Raw genomic sequence first — 16,887 nt, forward strand, 5'->3', positions numbered from 1 at the left:
ATCAGAAGGAAGTCCTAAGCATCACTGGGTTTGATCAAAACCAAAAAAAGAGAAAAATAAAAAAATTAAAAACAGGATGTGCATTTATTTTTCTTTCCAATTTTTATTTAAAACTGTGATTTATAATATTGTTAGTAACAGTGTTTCAAATATACAATGTTCTAATTCCACACCTACCACCGGTGTCGCTCTACTAATACCAAGGTCCTCTTCCCATCCTCACACCCCACTCCCTTCATCAACTCATTTTCTCCTTTAATTATCATTGTTTAGATCACATGTTTACAGCAGTGATAACATTTGTGGTTTTGATGTACACAATAACTTCACTTTACCACCTCAAACCAATGAAGCAGAATAAAAAAGACAGAGATAAAACCTCAGATCTATGAAAAAGGAGTTGGTACATGAAGTGGGACATGGAAAGCCATAGTGTTAAAAAAAACTGGACAGCAAAATGCAAAGAGAAAAAAAATGAAATTGGATCCATACTCACACCCTACAGAAAAGTGAATTGAAGTAGATTCAAGACCTTGAGATTAGACCAATATCCACAAAATATACGGAGGAAATGTGTAGTTAGAACTCTCCAGGATATGGACCACAGAAGTGTTTTCAATGCTTTTACTCATTGGCAAAGATAACAAAAAAAAATGGCACTACTGCAGCCACGCAACATCATATATTATTCATAACCAGTAATAGAAAACAAATTGTCCACTGTTGCCTTTTCAGCAGACCCGAGAGTTGGGGTAAAATCTCAAATAATAATGGTGGGTCTGGTGCCAAAATATTGAATGTGATCAAAGTAGAGAGAGAGTAATGTGGAAATCATCTGCCCCACAGGTAGGGGGAGGGTGTGGGATGGGGGTATACTGAGGTTTTTGGGGGTGGAGAATGGGCACTGGTGAAGGTACGGGTGTTTCATTGTATGACCAAGACACAGACCCGAAAGCTTTGTACTGCTCTTACAGTGATTCAATAAATAAAATTATAAAAAATAAAAAAAAAAGTAAGGTGGAGTTCATGCAGAATTCAACCAGCTAATCAGTGGCTGAATAAATTGCAGTATTCCTACATAAAAGAGAGAGAGAGAGAGAGAGAGAGAGAGAGAGAGAGAGAGAGAAAGAGAGAGAGTACGAGCGAAAAAAATGGCACTACAGGGTAAATGAAACTCAGACTAAAGTAAAAAATACACCCTACTAATTTATCCATTTCCTCGAGGTTTTGATGTTCCATGGCATAAAGCTTCTCAAAGTACTCTCTGAGGATCCTTTGAATTTCTGTAGTTTCTGTTGTAATGACCCCCTTTTCATTTCTGATTCGGTTTATTACGGTTTTCTCTCTCCCTTTCTTTGTGAGTTTTGCTAGAGGCTTATCGATCTTGTTAATTTTCTCGAAGAACCAGCTCTTGGTTTCATTGATCTTTCGAATTGTTTTTTGGGTTTCCATCTCATTAATCTCTGCCCTGAGTTTTATTATTTCCTTTCTCCTGTTCGGGTTGTGCTCATTTTGTTAGTCCTTCTTCCTAGACTCCTACAGACTCCCAAGGCTGAACCAAGAAGACCTGGAATACCTGAATAGACCTATCACCATCAAGGAAATTGAAATGGTAATAAAAAGTCTCCCCAAGCACAAAAGTCCTGGCCCAGATGGATTCACTAGTGAATTCTTCCAAATCTTTAAAGAGGACTTACTCCCAATCCTCTTTAAACTTTTCCACGAAATTGAAATATCAAAAACACTTCCAAACAGTTTCTACGAAGAAAATATCACACTGATACCAAAAGCAGACAGAGATACCACAAAGAAAGAGAATTGCAGGCCGATATCCCTGATGAACACAGATGCAAAGATCCTTAACAAACTACTAGCAAATAGAATCCAACTACTCATCAAAAAGATCATACACCATGACCAAGTAGGATTCATCCCAGGGATGCAAGGATGGTTTAACGTTCGTAAATCAATAAAAAAAATACATCATATCAACAAAGGAAAAGATAAAAACCATATGATCATATGAACAGATGCAGAGAAAGCATTTGACAAGATCCAGCACCCCTTTATGATGAAAACCCTAGCCAAAATGGGGATAGAGGGGACTTTCCTCAACATAGTTAAAGCCATCTACCACAAGTCTACAGCAAGCATCATCCTCAATGGGGAAAAACTGAGAGTCTTCCCTCTAAGATCAGGGACGAGACAAGGATGCCCACTCTCTCCACTGCTGTTCAATATAGTACTGTAAGTACTTGCAATAGCAATTAGGCAAGAAAAAGATATTAAGAGCATTCAGGTAGGAAAGGAAGAAATCAAGCTCTCACTATTTGCAGATGATATAGTACTATACTTAGAGAACCCAATAACCTCCACCAAAAAACTCCTAGAAACAATAGACTTGTATAGTAAAGTTGCAGGCTATAAAATCAATACCAAAAAGTCCATGGCTTTCCTATATGCAAACAGTAAGAGAGAAGAAAGCTACATGAAAAAAAACAATCCCGTTCACAATTGTGCCCCAGAAAATCAAGTACCTATGAATCAGCTTAACTAAGGAAGTAAAGGACCTGTACAAAGAAAATATAAAACGCTCCTTCAGGAAATAAAAGAGGACATGAGGAAATGGAAAGATATCCCCTGCTCATGGGTCAGGAGACTTAACATTGTCAAAATGGCAATACTACCGAAAGCATTGTATAAATTCAATGCAATCCTTATAAGGATACCCATGACATTCTTCAAAGAAATGGAGCAAACACTCCTGAAATTTATATGGAACAATAAGCCCCCACGAATAGCTAAAGCAATTCTTGGGAAAAAGAAAATGGGAGGAATCAACCTCCCTAAACTTCAAACTCTACTACAAAGCAGTAATAATTAAAACTGCATGGTACTGGAACAAAGACAGAACTGCAGACCAATGGAACAGGGTTGAATACACTGATATCTCCCCTCAATCATATGATCATCTAATCTTTGATAAAGGTGCAAGAAATGTGAATTGGAGTAAGGAAATCCTCTTTAACAAATTGTGCTGGCATCACTGGACGGCTACATGCAAAAAAAAAAATGGGCTCAGAATTCTGCCTAACACCATGTACAAAAGTAAGATAAAAATGGATTAAAAACCTCAACATCAGACCAAAAACCATAAGGTACATTGAAGACAAAGTTGGCAAAACCCTCCATGATATTGAAGCTAATGGTATTTTCAAAGATGCCACGCCACTGGCCGAGCAAGTGAAAACAGAGATAGATAAATGGGACTATCTTAAACTAAGAAGCTTCTGCACCTCCAAAGAAACAGTGACCAAAATACAAAGACAGTCTACAGAATGGGAAAGGATATTAGCCGAATACACATCTGACAAGGGGTTGATATCAAGGATATACAAAGTACTGGTTGAATTCCACAAGAAGAAAACATCCAACCCCATCAAAAAATGGGGCAATGAAATGAACAGAAACTTTCTCAAAGAAGAAATCCGAATGGCAAAAAAGCACATGAGAAAATGCTCTACATCATTAATCATCAGGGAGATGCACATGAAAACAACAATGAGATACCATCTCACACCTCAGAGACTGGCCCACATTCAAAAGAACAAAAGTAACCAATGCTCGCGTGGATGTGGCGAGAAAGGGACACTCCTTCACTGTTGGTGGGAATGCCGACTGGTTCAACCCTTTTGGAAAACAGTATGGACGATTCTCAAAAAATTAGAAATTGAGCTCCCATTTGACCCAGCAATACCACTCCTGGGAATATATGCCAGAGAGGCAAAAATGTATAGTCGAAGTGACATCTGCACTTGTTTGTTCATTGCAGTACTCTTTACAATAGCCAAAAACTGGAAGAAACCTGAGTGCCTCAGAACAGATGACTGGTTAAAGAAACTTTGGTACATCTATACAATGGAGTACTATGTAGCTGTTAAAAAAGATTCAGTCATGAAAGTTACATTCAAGTGGTACAACATGGAAAATATCATGCTAAGCAAAATGAGTCAGAAAGAGAGGGATAGACATAGAAAGACTGCATTCATCTGGGGGATATAAAGTAACAAAATATGAGATTAATACCCAAGAATAGCCGAGATCAGCACCAGGAGGATTACTCCATAGTTTAGAGGCCAGCCGGGCATTCTAGGGGAAAGGGCAGCTCAGATAGAGAAGGGAGCACCAAATAAAGGGTGTTTCGAGGATCCTCCCAGGATGGGAGATGCATGTTGAAAGTAGACTATGGACTGAACATGACTGCCACTCAATGCCTCTTTTGCAGACCACAGCACCCAGGGGAAGTGAGAGAACAGAAGGGAATGCCCTGCCACAGAGGCAGGGTAGGATGGGGGGGGGTAGGAGAGATATTATCCATAGTTGTGGAAAATGGGCACTGATGGAGGAATGGGTATTTGATCATTGTATAATCAAAAACCAAGCACAAAACATTGTAAATCTAAAAAAAAAATGAATGTGATCAAAATAGAGAGAAAGTTAAGTGGAAATCATCTGCCTCACAGGCATGGGGAGGGGTGGGGTGGGGGGCGTATATTGGGCTTCTTGGTGGTGGAAAATATGTACTGGTGAAGGGACAGGTGTTTGATCATTGTATGACTGAGACTTAAACTTGAAAGTTTTGTAACTGTTCTCACGGTGATTCAACAAATAAATTTTTAAAAAAATACACCCTACTGGAGCTGGAGCAATAGCACAGTGGGTAGGGCATTTGCCTTGCACGCGGTTCAACCATGTTCGATTCCCAGGATCTCATATGGTCCCCTGAGCACCCCTAGGAGTAATTCCTGAGTGCATGAGTCAGGAGTAACCCCTATGCAATGCCGGGTCGACTTAAAAAGAAAAATACACCCTACTGAATGGGGGACAATACCTACATATGAGACAACAGAGAAGGGACCAATATGAAGAAACTATGACGCATAAAGTTCAGCACTAATGGAGCAGCAACCCATTAAAAAACTCAACAAAATTATACGACCTTTTCTCCCAGAAGGGAGCAATATGATGCTCACCATAGCCATGCCACCGGACTCCATGCCAGGCTGTTTCACTCAGAGTGCCCCAGAGGGGGGCCGATGAGATCCCTCCCCACCCCAAGGGGCCCAGCCCCGGCTGATGAAAACCTCCAGAACCCAACCGCTGCTATGCTCATGGCTGCTCCCCAAATGCTTGGCCGACCCTCATGCAGGAGTGAATGTGGCCACGTGACACATCATAAGACACTCCCTATCCATTCTCCATAAGTATCACACCACATTTGATTGGTTTCAAACAGTAGGCAACAAATCATAGAGGGAAACATATATATATATATGCATATATACACACATATATATATATGAAAGTTCACATGACTCAACCTTTAACAACATGTAAGTGATATTCTAAAGAATGTCTTAATGGTTCCTGCCAAAATAGAACAATTTTCACATTGTCTCCTCTATGGATACTTTTTAGTAGCATTTTCAGCGGTTTTCCATAACAGAGAATACAAAATATGTTATTTTGGTTTTGCCTTGGGACAGGGATTGGGGCTTGGGATGCAAACATCCCAAATTTGGTGGTGGGAATGTGTAATGGTGGTGGGATTGGTGTTTGTATATTAACTATAATCAAATATTGTGAACCACCTTGTAAAATAAAAATATTCTTTAAAAAAGAAAAAAAACTCAACAAAAAAAAGCTGGAAAAGAGATTGACATTTCCATAAAGAAGACATGAATGACAAATATACATATGAAAAGGTGCTCATCATCAGTTACTATTAGGGAAGTGCAAATACTAACAACAATGAGAATGATTTATATTTTAAGAAAACTGGAAATAAGAAAACTGGAAATAATTTGTTGGTGATGATTCAGTTAAAAAAGGAACCTTCACTCACTGTTGATGGGAATGTGTCTGACACAGAGGAAGCAGTTTGAAGTTTTCTCAAGAAAGGAAGAACAGAGCTTCTATATGTCCCAGGGATTCCAGTTCTTGGTATCTACCCCTCAAACACAAAGTCATTAATTTGAAATGATGTATGCACACCAATATACAATAGCCAAGATATGGAAACAACCTAATGTCTAACAACAGATGAATAGGAAGAGAAGTTTTGGTATATGCATGGGCTGGTCACGTAATGAGATTTAAAGACGACCGCTGGGCTAGAGCTATTACCGACTGTATTCCACGGGATGTCAAAAGATCGCATGGCCGCCCATCTACCAGATGGTCAGACTTCTTCATCAAGATCATGAATGATCGGTTTGAGGCTCTTCATGTTCCCAGAGCGAACAGATGCCATTGGGCTGCACTAGCACGTGACAGGGACAAATGGAGACGTTACTGGCGCCCGCTCGAGCAAATCGACGACTAATGGGAAGTTACATGATTAAGTGATTAAGTGGGATGAATACCTTACTAAAAGATAAAATCATACAATTTGTTTCAGCTTGAGTGCACCGGGGGGGGGGGGGTACCACGTTCATCTAAGTCAGAGGGAGATGGATAAACCCTGGATAGTCTTACTCCTCTGTGGCGTGCAGAGAAACAAGAAAAAGGAACGGCCTGGATCAGTGAAGGCAAAGCCTTGATCCTGAATGACAGAACGTGATGCCAGTTATGGGGAGTGGGTGAGCGGATGAGGAGAGCTGAAAGTAACAGAAGGACACTTATGGGAAACCAGAGGACTCACCGTCTGATGACTTCGGTCACAGTACCGCAATCCAAAAAAGTCGATCTCCACAAGGTTTATGTGCCGAAATACGTGGTCCAGGACAATGGAGCCTTTGGTTGACTTCTGCAAAAATAATTAATAATTTTGACTGTCTTGCTGTTTTTATTTTTGGAAGAAAGATGCCTTCCTTAGTGCCTCAGTTACAGTTCTCACCTCTATAATCTAACAACAGAAGCAATTTCACTCGTCCATGCTCACCTCGTTAAACCCTGTCTCATGTACAAAGCAAAAGGGGTTTTCAGCAAAGCCAATTAAATTTCTCTGGAAGAATTTTTGTTTTTTTAAGTCTGTTTCCTTTTGGGTCACACCTTGTGGTGCCCAGGTTTACCCCTTGCTCTGTGCTCAGGGACCACTCCTGGCAAGCTCATGAGACCACACGGGATGCTGGGGATCAAAGCTGGGCCAGATTTGTGCAAGACAAAGACAAATACCCATACGGTTATACTGTCTCTCCAGCCCCTGAAGACATTTTTCTAGTTACTTATTTTTATTATTATAATTTTTGTAACCTTGTTATAATGTTTTAATGTTTGTGATTTTGATGCACCTTCTCACCACCAAAGTGCCCACACTACTCCACCACTGTCCTATGTCACTTCTAACCCTCTTCTTCTTTCCCTTCATCTCTACCCTTCATTGCTGGAGAATCTCAGCCTTGTAATCTGAGGTCAGGAGTTTATCATTATTCATACTGTCTACCCACATGGGAAAACAATTTTTAAATTATAGTGGAATTTAAATAAGCTTTCTTTATTATGGGATTATAAACTAACTCCAGGATCAAATGTTTCTGATAATAAAAATCATCATTCATATGAAGAACATCTAATAAATTCACCACAGAAAGTTTAGATAAAATCCCACAATTCTTTCACTGTACAAAGCAGCTTTCACTCTCGTACCTTACACAGAGATAGATAAAACTAAAGTAACACTCAAAGCTTTTCTTCTCGATCCTCAACTAATATGCCAGTAGATTAAAGCTGCCAGAGTTAATGTTCTGAAAGCCCTTGGGAAGATATTCTACTTAATCTCTTTCACATAGAAAATGTTTCCCTTGGCTCCTCTGGAGACTCTGACGCCTATCGAAAAATCCAATCTATATCTCCCCAGATCCATTTAATTAAGAGTCTTATCATACATTACATTAAATACCAATTACTCACACACATAAGATTTATAAACATTTAATCGACAAGCACAACTCCACATACTACATTAGTCTTGGAGAAACTCCATTTGAATGGTTTATGAACATATACAGAAGATTTCTCCTGGCCCACTCTTGGCAAGAAAAACAGGGTAGCAGGAGAAATCCCTGAGAAATCACACACTGTGCTAATGAAGCAGGCTTTGTTCAGCTGCCTTTCCCTCCAAGAATGATCATTATGTGATTACTCATACGTGCCCAATACCCCACAGTGCATCACTTTTAGCAAAAGGATTAGTAATATGAGAGAAATGTTTTGATTAAATGTATCATAAAGTGGGTAATAAAAGGAAGTAAGAGCAAACTGGGAGATGGTAGTGCTTGTTAAAAATCCCATAGGTATTTTTTTTCTCTAAATTATCTTGGTTAAGTTTAATTGGCCCTTTATCAAAACCTATTAGTAATTTATAAACAGAAAGTCTTTTACAATTACATGATTGTTATTAGACATTTTCTGTTGTACAGTAACAATGCCACAATCAAGAAATATCTTGGTACTTACATAGTTATTTCTTTAGCTAGAGTAAGATTCTGGAAGTGAAATTACTGATTCCAAGAACTTGCATACTTAAGAACATTCTGACAGACTGGATGACTTGGGAGTAGGGAGGAAACAGTTACAAGGTACAACCCATCTGGCTTTCTTTGGGGTGGGTGGGGGTTACCACACCACATGGGCCTATGGGATCATACACAGTGTCAGGACTGAGCCCTCTGCATTATCTTTTTGGCCCAAACATAATTTTCCTGTGGAACAGAGTAGAGGGAAGAGATGGTGATCACACCCAGTGGTGATCATTCCCGGTTCTGTGCTCAGGCTCAGTCATGGTGGTGCCAGGAGACCACCACGATGCCAGTGATTGTATCAGGATCATGTGTGTGGGAGGCAAATCTCTTGACCCCTGTTCTGTTCTCTCTCCAAGCCCTTCTTTTTCTTGGGGCAGGAGGGGGCTACATAGTTCTTATTAAAAAAAAACATTTTTACCTAAGGAAATTTTATATGTTCTTTAAAAAATGGGGGGAGGTACACACCCTGCTGTGCTCAGGGCTTACTCCAGCAGTACCCAGGAGAGCGTATGTGGTATAGGTGGGATGATCTGGTGGGTCAGCCACGTGCAATGAAAGAGCCCTATCTGCTATACTATTTCTCTGTCCCTGTCAACTTTTTAGTTAGGCTCTGAAATAGGCAGATTTGACAAAACTACCACCCTACCCTTATACACACACACACACACACACACACACACACACACACACATACACACACACGTCCTGCTCTCAGTCCATGAAACCAGTGAAAATGATAAAACTTCCATTTTTATAGCTGAGTATTATTCTACTATTCCAATGGACCACATCTTCCTTATCAGTCACCTATCAGTGTACCTTCAGTTACTGTGAATAATGCTGCCGTAAACAATGGCATGGATATATATATATACATATATATATATATTATTCTGTTAATGTTTTCTTATTCTTCACGTAGAGACCCAAAAGTTTGATTGCTGGATCATACAATAGCTCTACTTTAGCTTCTTTAGGAAACTGCCATATTATTTCCCAAAATCATTGCACCAACTTACATTCCCACTAACAATGCACAAGGTTTCTCACCACTCTCTCTAATACTTTTGTCATTGTTTCTTTTGATGAAAGGCTGGAGTGATAGCACAGCAGTAGGGCGTCTGCCTTGCACACAGCCAACATGGCTGACCCGAGTTCGATTCCTCCGCCCCTCTCGGAGAGCCTGGCAAGCTACCGAGAGTATCTCGCCCACATGGCAGAGCCTGGCAAGCTACCCGTGACGTATTCGATATGCCCCAAGCACAGTAACAACAAAGTCTCTAATGGAGACATTACTGGGCCCGCTCGAGCAAATTGATGAACAACGGGAGGACAGTGACAGTGACTTTTGATGAAAATTATTCTTATAGCTGAATAGCCTAACTCATTGTGGGCCCTAATTTGTATCCCTGATGATTAATGATGATTAGTATTTTTCATCTGCCTACTCACCAAGTGCCCTCTTTGGAGAACTGTTTATTCAAATATTATGTTCATTTTTTAAATTGCATCATTTGGGTTTTCGTTGAGTTGTATGAGTTTTTTCTTTTTTTCTTTCTTTTTTTTTCTTTTTGGGTCACACCCGGGAATGCACAGGTGTTACTCCTGCCATGCACTCAGAAATTACTCCTGGCTGTGCTCGAAGACCATATGGGATGCTGGGAACCAAACCCAGGTTGGCCGCATGCAAGCACAACCCGCTGTGCTAACACTCCAGCCCCATGTGAGTTCTTTTTTCTACAGCATGGATAATAATCCCTTATCAGATATATGACATGAAAATATCTTTTCTTGTTCAGTAGACTTTTAGTTATTTTTCTTTTGCTGTACAAAACTTGTACATAACACTTTTCAGTCTTCTGAAATATATTTTATGCCTCTATTTCCACAAGAAATGTTGTCTTTTTCATACATATAATCTATTTTTAAAGAATGAACAAAAATATCATTCTACTCATGAAGAATAAACACAAAAGCAAACATGCAAACTCCATCAAGTAGTTTAGCACTATGAAAAAAAAATAAGGGACTAGAGAGACAGTACAGCGGGTAAGGTGTTTGCTTTGCACGTAGATGACCCAATATCCCATATGGTCTCCCAAGTCCCGCCAGGAGTGATCCCTGAGCAGAGAGCCAGTTGCTTAAGCCTAAGCAACTATTGGGTGCATCTCAAAAACAGAAACAAAAAAACAAAAGAAAAAAGAAAATTAGTAAGTTTTATGTATAAAGGAAACTACTGTCTTTCAGTTGATTACATATTACAACATAATCTTCTGACTTTCTGAGGCAGTTCTGCATTTATGTAGAAACTTATGCTAAAAATACCTTAAAAATAGAATCCTTCTGCATATTTTTTATTCTCTATAACACTATAAAGCAAACATGTCATGTTATACAATGAATACAGAGGTGAGCTAAGAAAAAAGCATCATATCTCCTGGCTCTTTCTGGACAATTCTGTACATCACAGGTGTGTCTACACATGAACCTGGAGTGATTCCAGCTGAGCTCAGAAACACTCTATTTCTGTCACTATTTCAAGCAAACATGTACATGAAGTCTCTGAACTTCTCATGTGTAACACTGTGAGATGACAAGACTCAGTATGGGTGCCAGCTGTACATTGACTCGGGTAGAGGAAGCAGATGACCCGTTCACATTTTGACCAGCCTTGCCCTGACTATTCCTGAAACAGTGTCCTGGCTGTGAATCCATTGTTGTGTCACCTGCTCCTGACCTACCCATGGATTATTTCAGTCATTTATCCTGTTTTCAAGTTCAGAAATGAACTCAGAGTCTCACACATTTGAGGTACATGTAAAAGTCCCGACCTGATAATTCCATTATTCATTTGGTTCTTCATAGAGGTTGCCCATGAGTCTATATTTTGCAATTCTCATTGAAATTCTTCAGGTAGAAAAGAAAATGATCCTAGAGTAAGCAAAGAAAAAAAAAACTGACAGAAAACTGACATGAGAAGCAGGCAGGAGCAGGGCATGGAACAGACCGGTTCCAGGATTCACTACTGCAGCAACAGCAACAAGGGTCTTACAGAAGGAACATACGACTTCATTACTGGGTACCTATTCCATGCTAGCAAACAATTACTCTCTAGAAGACCAACAGCAACAAATGAGAGCAAAATGTACCCAGAATATAACACAACAGCCTCCCTATAGGAAGAAATCCTTTGGCCTGCTAGAAATGAGAAAGGCTGTGCCTATATAGTGGAAAAGAAACTTCTAGAAAGTAAGACAGAGATGGATTTTGTTTTCAACTGAAGATCTTTTTGACACAATTTCCAGTCCCTCAAGAAAACATTACTTTAAGACATTTTATCTATTTTATTTTGTTTTGTTTTTGTTCACACACAGTAGTGCTCAGGGCTTCCTCCTGCTCAGGGATCACTCCTGGAAGGGCTGAGGGACCTTATCGGTGCCAGGGATCAAATCAGGGTTGGGCTCATGCAAAACAATTGTATCTTAACTGCTGTACTACTTCTCTGGACTCTTTAAGACATTTTAATCCAACTTTCTCCCAAGTCCTCCAAACTCAAATCATTGTATCATTATGCCATCCTTAACACATTGAGACAATGACTGCATCACTGTGATGATTCACTTTTTTTTGGTGTTTAAGCTAAACTTGTCCCTTAACTCTACTTTTTTTCAATATCTGGAAGATAAAAGACACAAATGTTCTTGTATTTAGCACCATTTCAGTTTTTTCTAACCATTTCTAGAATATCGGTCCAAAGGAGAAATTCAAAATATGCTACAGGACACAATTGTGACCAAAGCATATGAATTTACCCAAGGACTTTCTGAAAGATAATAAAATATTGTGTTATATATATGGAACTCCACCAACAAGATCCTCAAGACAAACAAACAACAAAGTTAAATAACAACAGTCAGCCAAGAGATTCACAAGATCTTCCTGGGTCTTTATTTGTCTAAACTGCTCGAGCTATCAAGAGTATCCTTGTTGATCTCAATCATCAACAAAACTCTATTTACTCTTTAGGATCTTTTCAAATACCCCCTCTTCCACAAAGCTCATCTCCTTCCTTCTGCTCATTACAACCTCTGTGTGCATTTAACATGCAGAGTATCTTATTTGGTCAGTTTCTGAGATGTGCACTATTCATTTTTTATTAAAGATATTTGATATTTAAATAAAACAGGTTTTATTTAGAAATTTCGAGGAAGAGGAAGAAAAAGAGAAACAGAGAATAACGAGCTCAAGAGACAACACGGGCTTCTCCAAAGGCAGAGAGAACCAGACTCAGTATACAACCCAGAGTTACACTGTGAAGTCCACAATTCCAGAGGATAGATGCAGCACATAGGCGCACTAGCTTTATACTTCTGAATGAGATATTCTGAAAGCCAGCACTGAGTATTACATACTGCTTTTTTTCCAAGCATTCCTACAATTTAAACATAGTAAGGGCTACTTAAAAGTTCAGTAAATCAATAGTAAGGACCAACAAATGAGGAAGAAAGAGATGAAATGCTAGACACATAGGGGACTCTGAATTCAACTGCTCTTCCTGTCTTTTAAGAAGAGTTCCTTTCTTTTTCCTGACAGACTTAAGAAAGCAAAAAGATGGATATATTCATTCATTTTGACTTCAATGGACCAATGTAGTTTACTTTTAATTTAAAAGCAGGTTTGTTTTAGTATTAAGTAATCCAATAGATAAGGAATCTTACATGAAAAATTTAGGGGCAGGAGTTTAAGTACAGGGATTAAAGCACTTAACTTTCAAGGTAGCTGATACAAATTTGATTCCTGGCACTATATATGGTGCCCTAAGCACCACAAAAGTCACTCTTGGTCACAGATCACAAAAATCACTCTTGGTCACAGATCACAAAAATCACTCTTGGTCACGGATCCTCAAGCCAGGGATAGGTCCTGAGCCAGGTGAGACCCAATTTCTTACCCCAAATAAACATATATATATATATATATATAAAACCAAAAATTAAAGTCTATGTATATACATATCTGTACACACACATACGCATATGAACATCTCACTGAGGTGTGTTCATGTGCAACATTAGGAAAATTTCAAGTTAACAACTTTGGGCCTCCTTACCTGTTTATATACTACACCATTTCTACCACCAAAGTTCTAGTTCCCATCTACTGCTGTACAACAAATCAATCTGACAGGAATTTGGCGTTCCGTCACCAAAAAGGATTTTTTTAAAAGAAAGATCATAAAAGTATTAATAAAACACCTGACTTTTGCTTTTGGGGCCACAGTTGTAGTGCTCAGGACTTACTCCTTGCTCAGGGACCCCTCCTGGCAGGGGACCATATGAGGTGCTGCAGGGGGGAACCCAGGAGGCTGAGTGCAGGACAAACATTCTTAACTGCTATACTATAGCTCAAGCCCCACATCTGAATTTTTAAAACTTTGTTAATAAACTTTATTTGCCAAAAAACCCCCTTCATTCACATGTGACGTTACATTAACTTATAAAGGAGAGTAAATAAATGCCTGCAACATATTGCTGGAATGTGAAGCATATGCCACTTAAATCCCAGTAAATAGATCAATTACTTTCATTACTGACATATGAGCAATATTCTGGAAAAAAAACACAGAAAGATTCCCAAGCAGGACACATTCAGTTGAAACACTTTCCTGAGGTTTTCAACCAGAACAAAGAATTTTTGAAGTGAGTAATAACACCTTTGTTGATTAACATGATATTACAAACCAGAAAGGCAGGTTTTCATCGACTGCACAGATGGTAACTATTACATCTGAGGTATGTTTGAGACAAACAGCTTAGTCCTTCACCAAGGGAAAATGACCCCTTTTTAAATGCCCTTAATGTTATACCTTAAAAATTAAAGTTATATTTTTTATTTAGTATTTATAACACGGGCTGGAGCGATAGCACAGCAGGTAGCGCACTTGCCTTCTACACAGCCAACATGGCCGACCCAAGTTTGATTCCTCCGCCCCTCTCGGAGAGCCCGGCAAGCTACTGAGAGTATCTCACCCACATGGCAAAGCCTGGCAAGCTACCCGTGACATATTCGATATGCCAAACACAGTAACAAGTCTCACAATGTTACTGGGCCCACTCAAGCAAATCGATGAACAACGGGAGGACAGTGACAGTGATTTATAACACAGTAAATTGCAAGTTCTTTGGGAAAATATAAATCACAATTAAGTTGCCTTCATTGCTTTGAGCTCAGGTCCTTTAGAAGGTAAAGCAGAGGCAGGGAGGGGACATTGGTACTACTGGCAAATGATTCTAAACCAAACTTTACAAACTCCCATCTTGTGGCTCTGCATTAAGTCATCAAGACTCAGTACCTCCACAGAACAACCATTTTCTCCACTTCACAGGGCTCACAAGGGTCAGTGCCTGGTACACCGGGTGTTGGCGTGAGGCTCGCTAACTCCACACCTGAAATGTGTCATTGACACATGGGCAAGGAGTGCCTGAGTGCTCCTTCTCTTCATAGTCACTTGATTTCCTGCCAGCAAGTCAGCTGTCTACATCACAAGCAGACTTCAGTGCCAAGAGATCAGAGCAGGAGCAGTCATTGCCAAGACCACTAAGGCCCTGGACTGGTAGGGCACCACTCTGACTTACTTTACTAATCAAGGAACCACAAAGTGAGGTCCAAGCAGAAAGAGAAGAGCAAAACCAATGTCTTGATAAGAGGAATGACAGGACAGAGGGAGGTGGACATCTGTAGAGACCATCTGTCACATCTCACTTTCTCATTTTTCTCTTAAACTTGTCATATTCTTTAGGATGCTTTCCTCTGCTCAACTCATCTTGATGGCATAAGAAAAAGCAAACCTCGATTACTTGCACAGAACAATGGGAAGTGTTTTGTCATACTATTTGTCCTTTAATTTGAAATCAGCGATAGGCAATGATTTTTGTTTTACAAATGAGGTCAAAAGAGGAGAAGTAGGGGTCTGCAGTCACGCAGGGAAGTGAAGGAGGGAGTCCTACCCAGTAACTGACTGAAGTGCCTGAACTAATCCTTCCATCAGCAGTTTTCAAGCACGATCTTGGCTCTCCAAAACCAAGAGTCTTTTCCAGTAGTATATGAATCTAAACCATATTCTTAACTCTATCAGTTTGTTCTTTATCATTTTTGCTCTGCTTGTCTCACAAGTATGATTTTCCATAAGTTACATGGCATAAGATCAGTATCCACATCCATAAAGTAACTATGAGAATAGTTACCTTCCATTAAGTTATATATTAAGGAAGTTTGCAAAAATGTAAAAATAAAAGTCACTCTTCTCATTAAATTTGTTGTTTTAGAAAATATCCCAATTTTCTAAAAAGTTATCTGTTTTGACATGCAAATGGTTTATTTCTTAATTGTATTTTCTCTATCATCTGTGTGAGTTTTTATTTTGTGTGCTTTCATTTGTTTTGATTTGTTTTGGGGGCCATACCCAGTGATGCTCAGAGGTTACTCCTGGTTCTGCAATTAAGAATTACTCCTGGTAGTGCTTGGGGGATGTATGGTATGCCAGGGATCAAACCTGGATCTGCCACATGCAAGACAAGCGACTTACCACTCTACTATTGCTCCAGCCCTGTATAAGTCACTGTCACTGTCACTGTCCTCCTGTTGTTCATCGATTTGCTCAAGCAGGCACCAGTAACTTCTCCATTGTGAGACTTGTTTTTACTGTTTTTGGCATATCGAATATGCCACGGGGAGCTTGCCAGGCTCTGCCGTGCGGCTTTATATGTAAGTTCCTCCAGGTAGGCCAAGGAAAGATAGCACAGAGAGTCAGGAATCTGCCTTGCATGCAGCTGATCCATATTTAATGCCCCACACCCCTTATGGTCCCCCATATGAGTTGGCAGAACTCTCCAGGATAAGGACCTCATTAAAAATGATTTTATTCTTTGGGTAAAGATAACAAAAAATTAATAAATGAGATAAGTACACCATATTAATATGTTTTTAGATGGGAAAAGAAATTTGAGCTAAAGTTAAAAGATACCCTACTAAATTGAGAAAATATCTGCACCCAAGATGTGAAATAAAAGGATAATATCTCAAATGTATAAAAACCCCATATAAAAAGACAGAGAGATCAATAGACGCACGAAGAGAACAAATGGGAGGCAACAGGCAGATGGAAAGGGGCCTCTGGCTTACGCGAGAATGCAACTCAAAAACAGAGACATACCATCTCACACAAGGATGGCACAGAAGACTGGAAATAGTCTATGTTGGAGGGATGCAATGGAAAAGGAACCGTCACTCTGAGGGCCAGAGTGATAGTACAGGAGGTAGGTTACTTGCCTTGCATGCAGCCAACCGGGTTCAATCCCCAGCATCC

General features: G+C 39.6%; 1 protein-coding gene across 1 annotated transcript in view; it reads right to left on the reverse strand.

Annotated features, from left to right (window-relative positions):
• The window catches only part of EPB41L4A (erythrocyte membrane protein band 4.1 like 4A), a 283,211-nt gene that overhangs the window by 177,265 nt on the left and 89,059 nt on the right, over window positions 1–16,887 (reverse strand). The window contains exon 2 of the mRNA XM_056139099.1: window positions 6,704–6,808. Coding sequence (XP_055995074.1) covers window positions 6,704–6,808 — 105 coding nt within the window. The remainder of the gene's footprint in view (window positions 1–6,703; window positions 6,809–16,887) is intronic.

The sequence above is a fragment of the Sorex fumeus genome, unplaced genomic scaffold (genome assembly GCF_029834395.1).
Source record: "Sorex fumeus unplaced genomic scaffold, SorFum_2.1 ptg000131l, whole genome shotgun sequence".
NCBI classification, from domain to species: Eukaryota; Metazoa; Chordata; class Mammalia; order Eulipotyphla; family Soricidae; genus Sorex; species Sorex fumeus.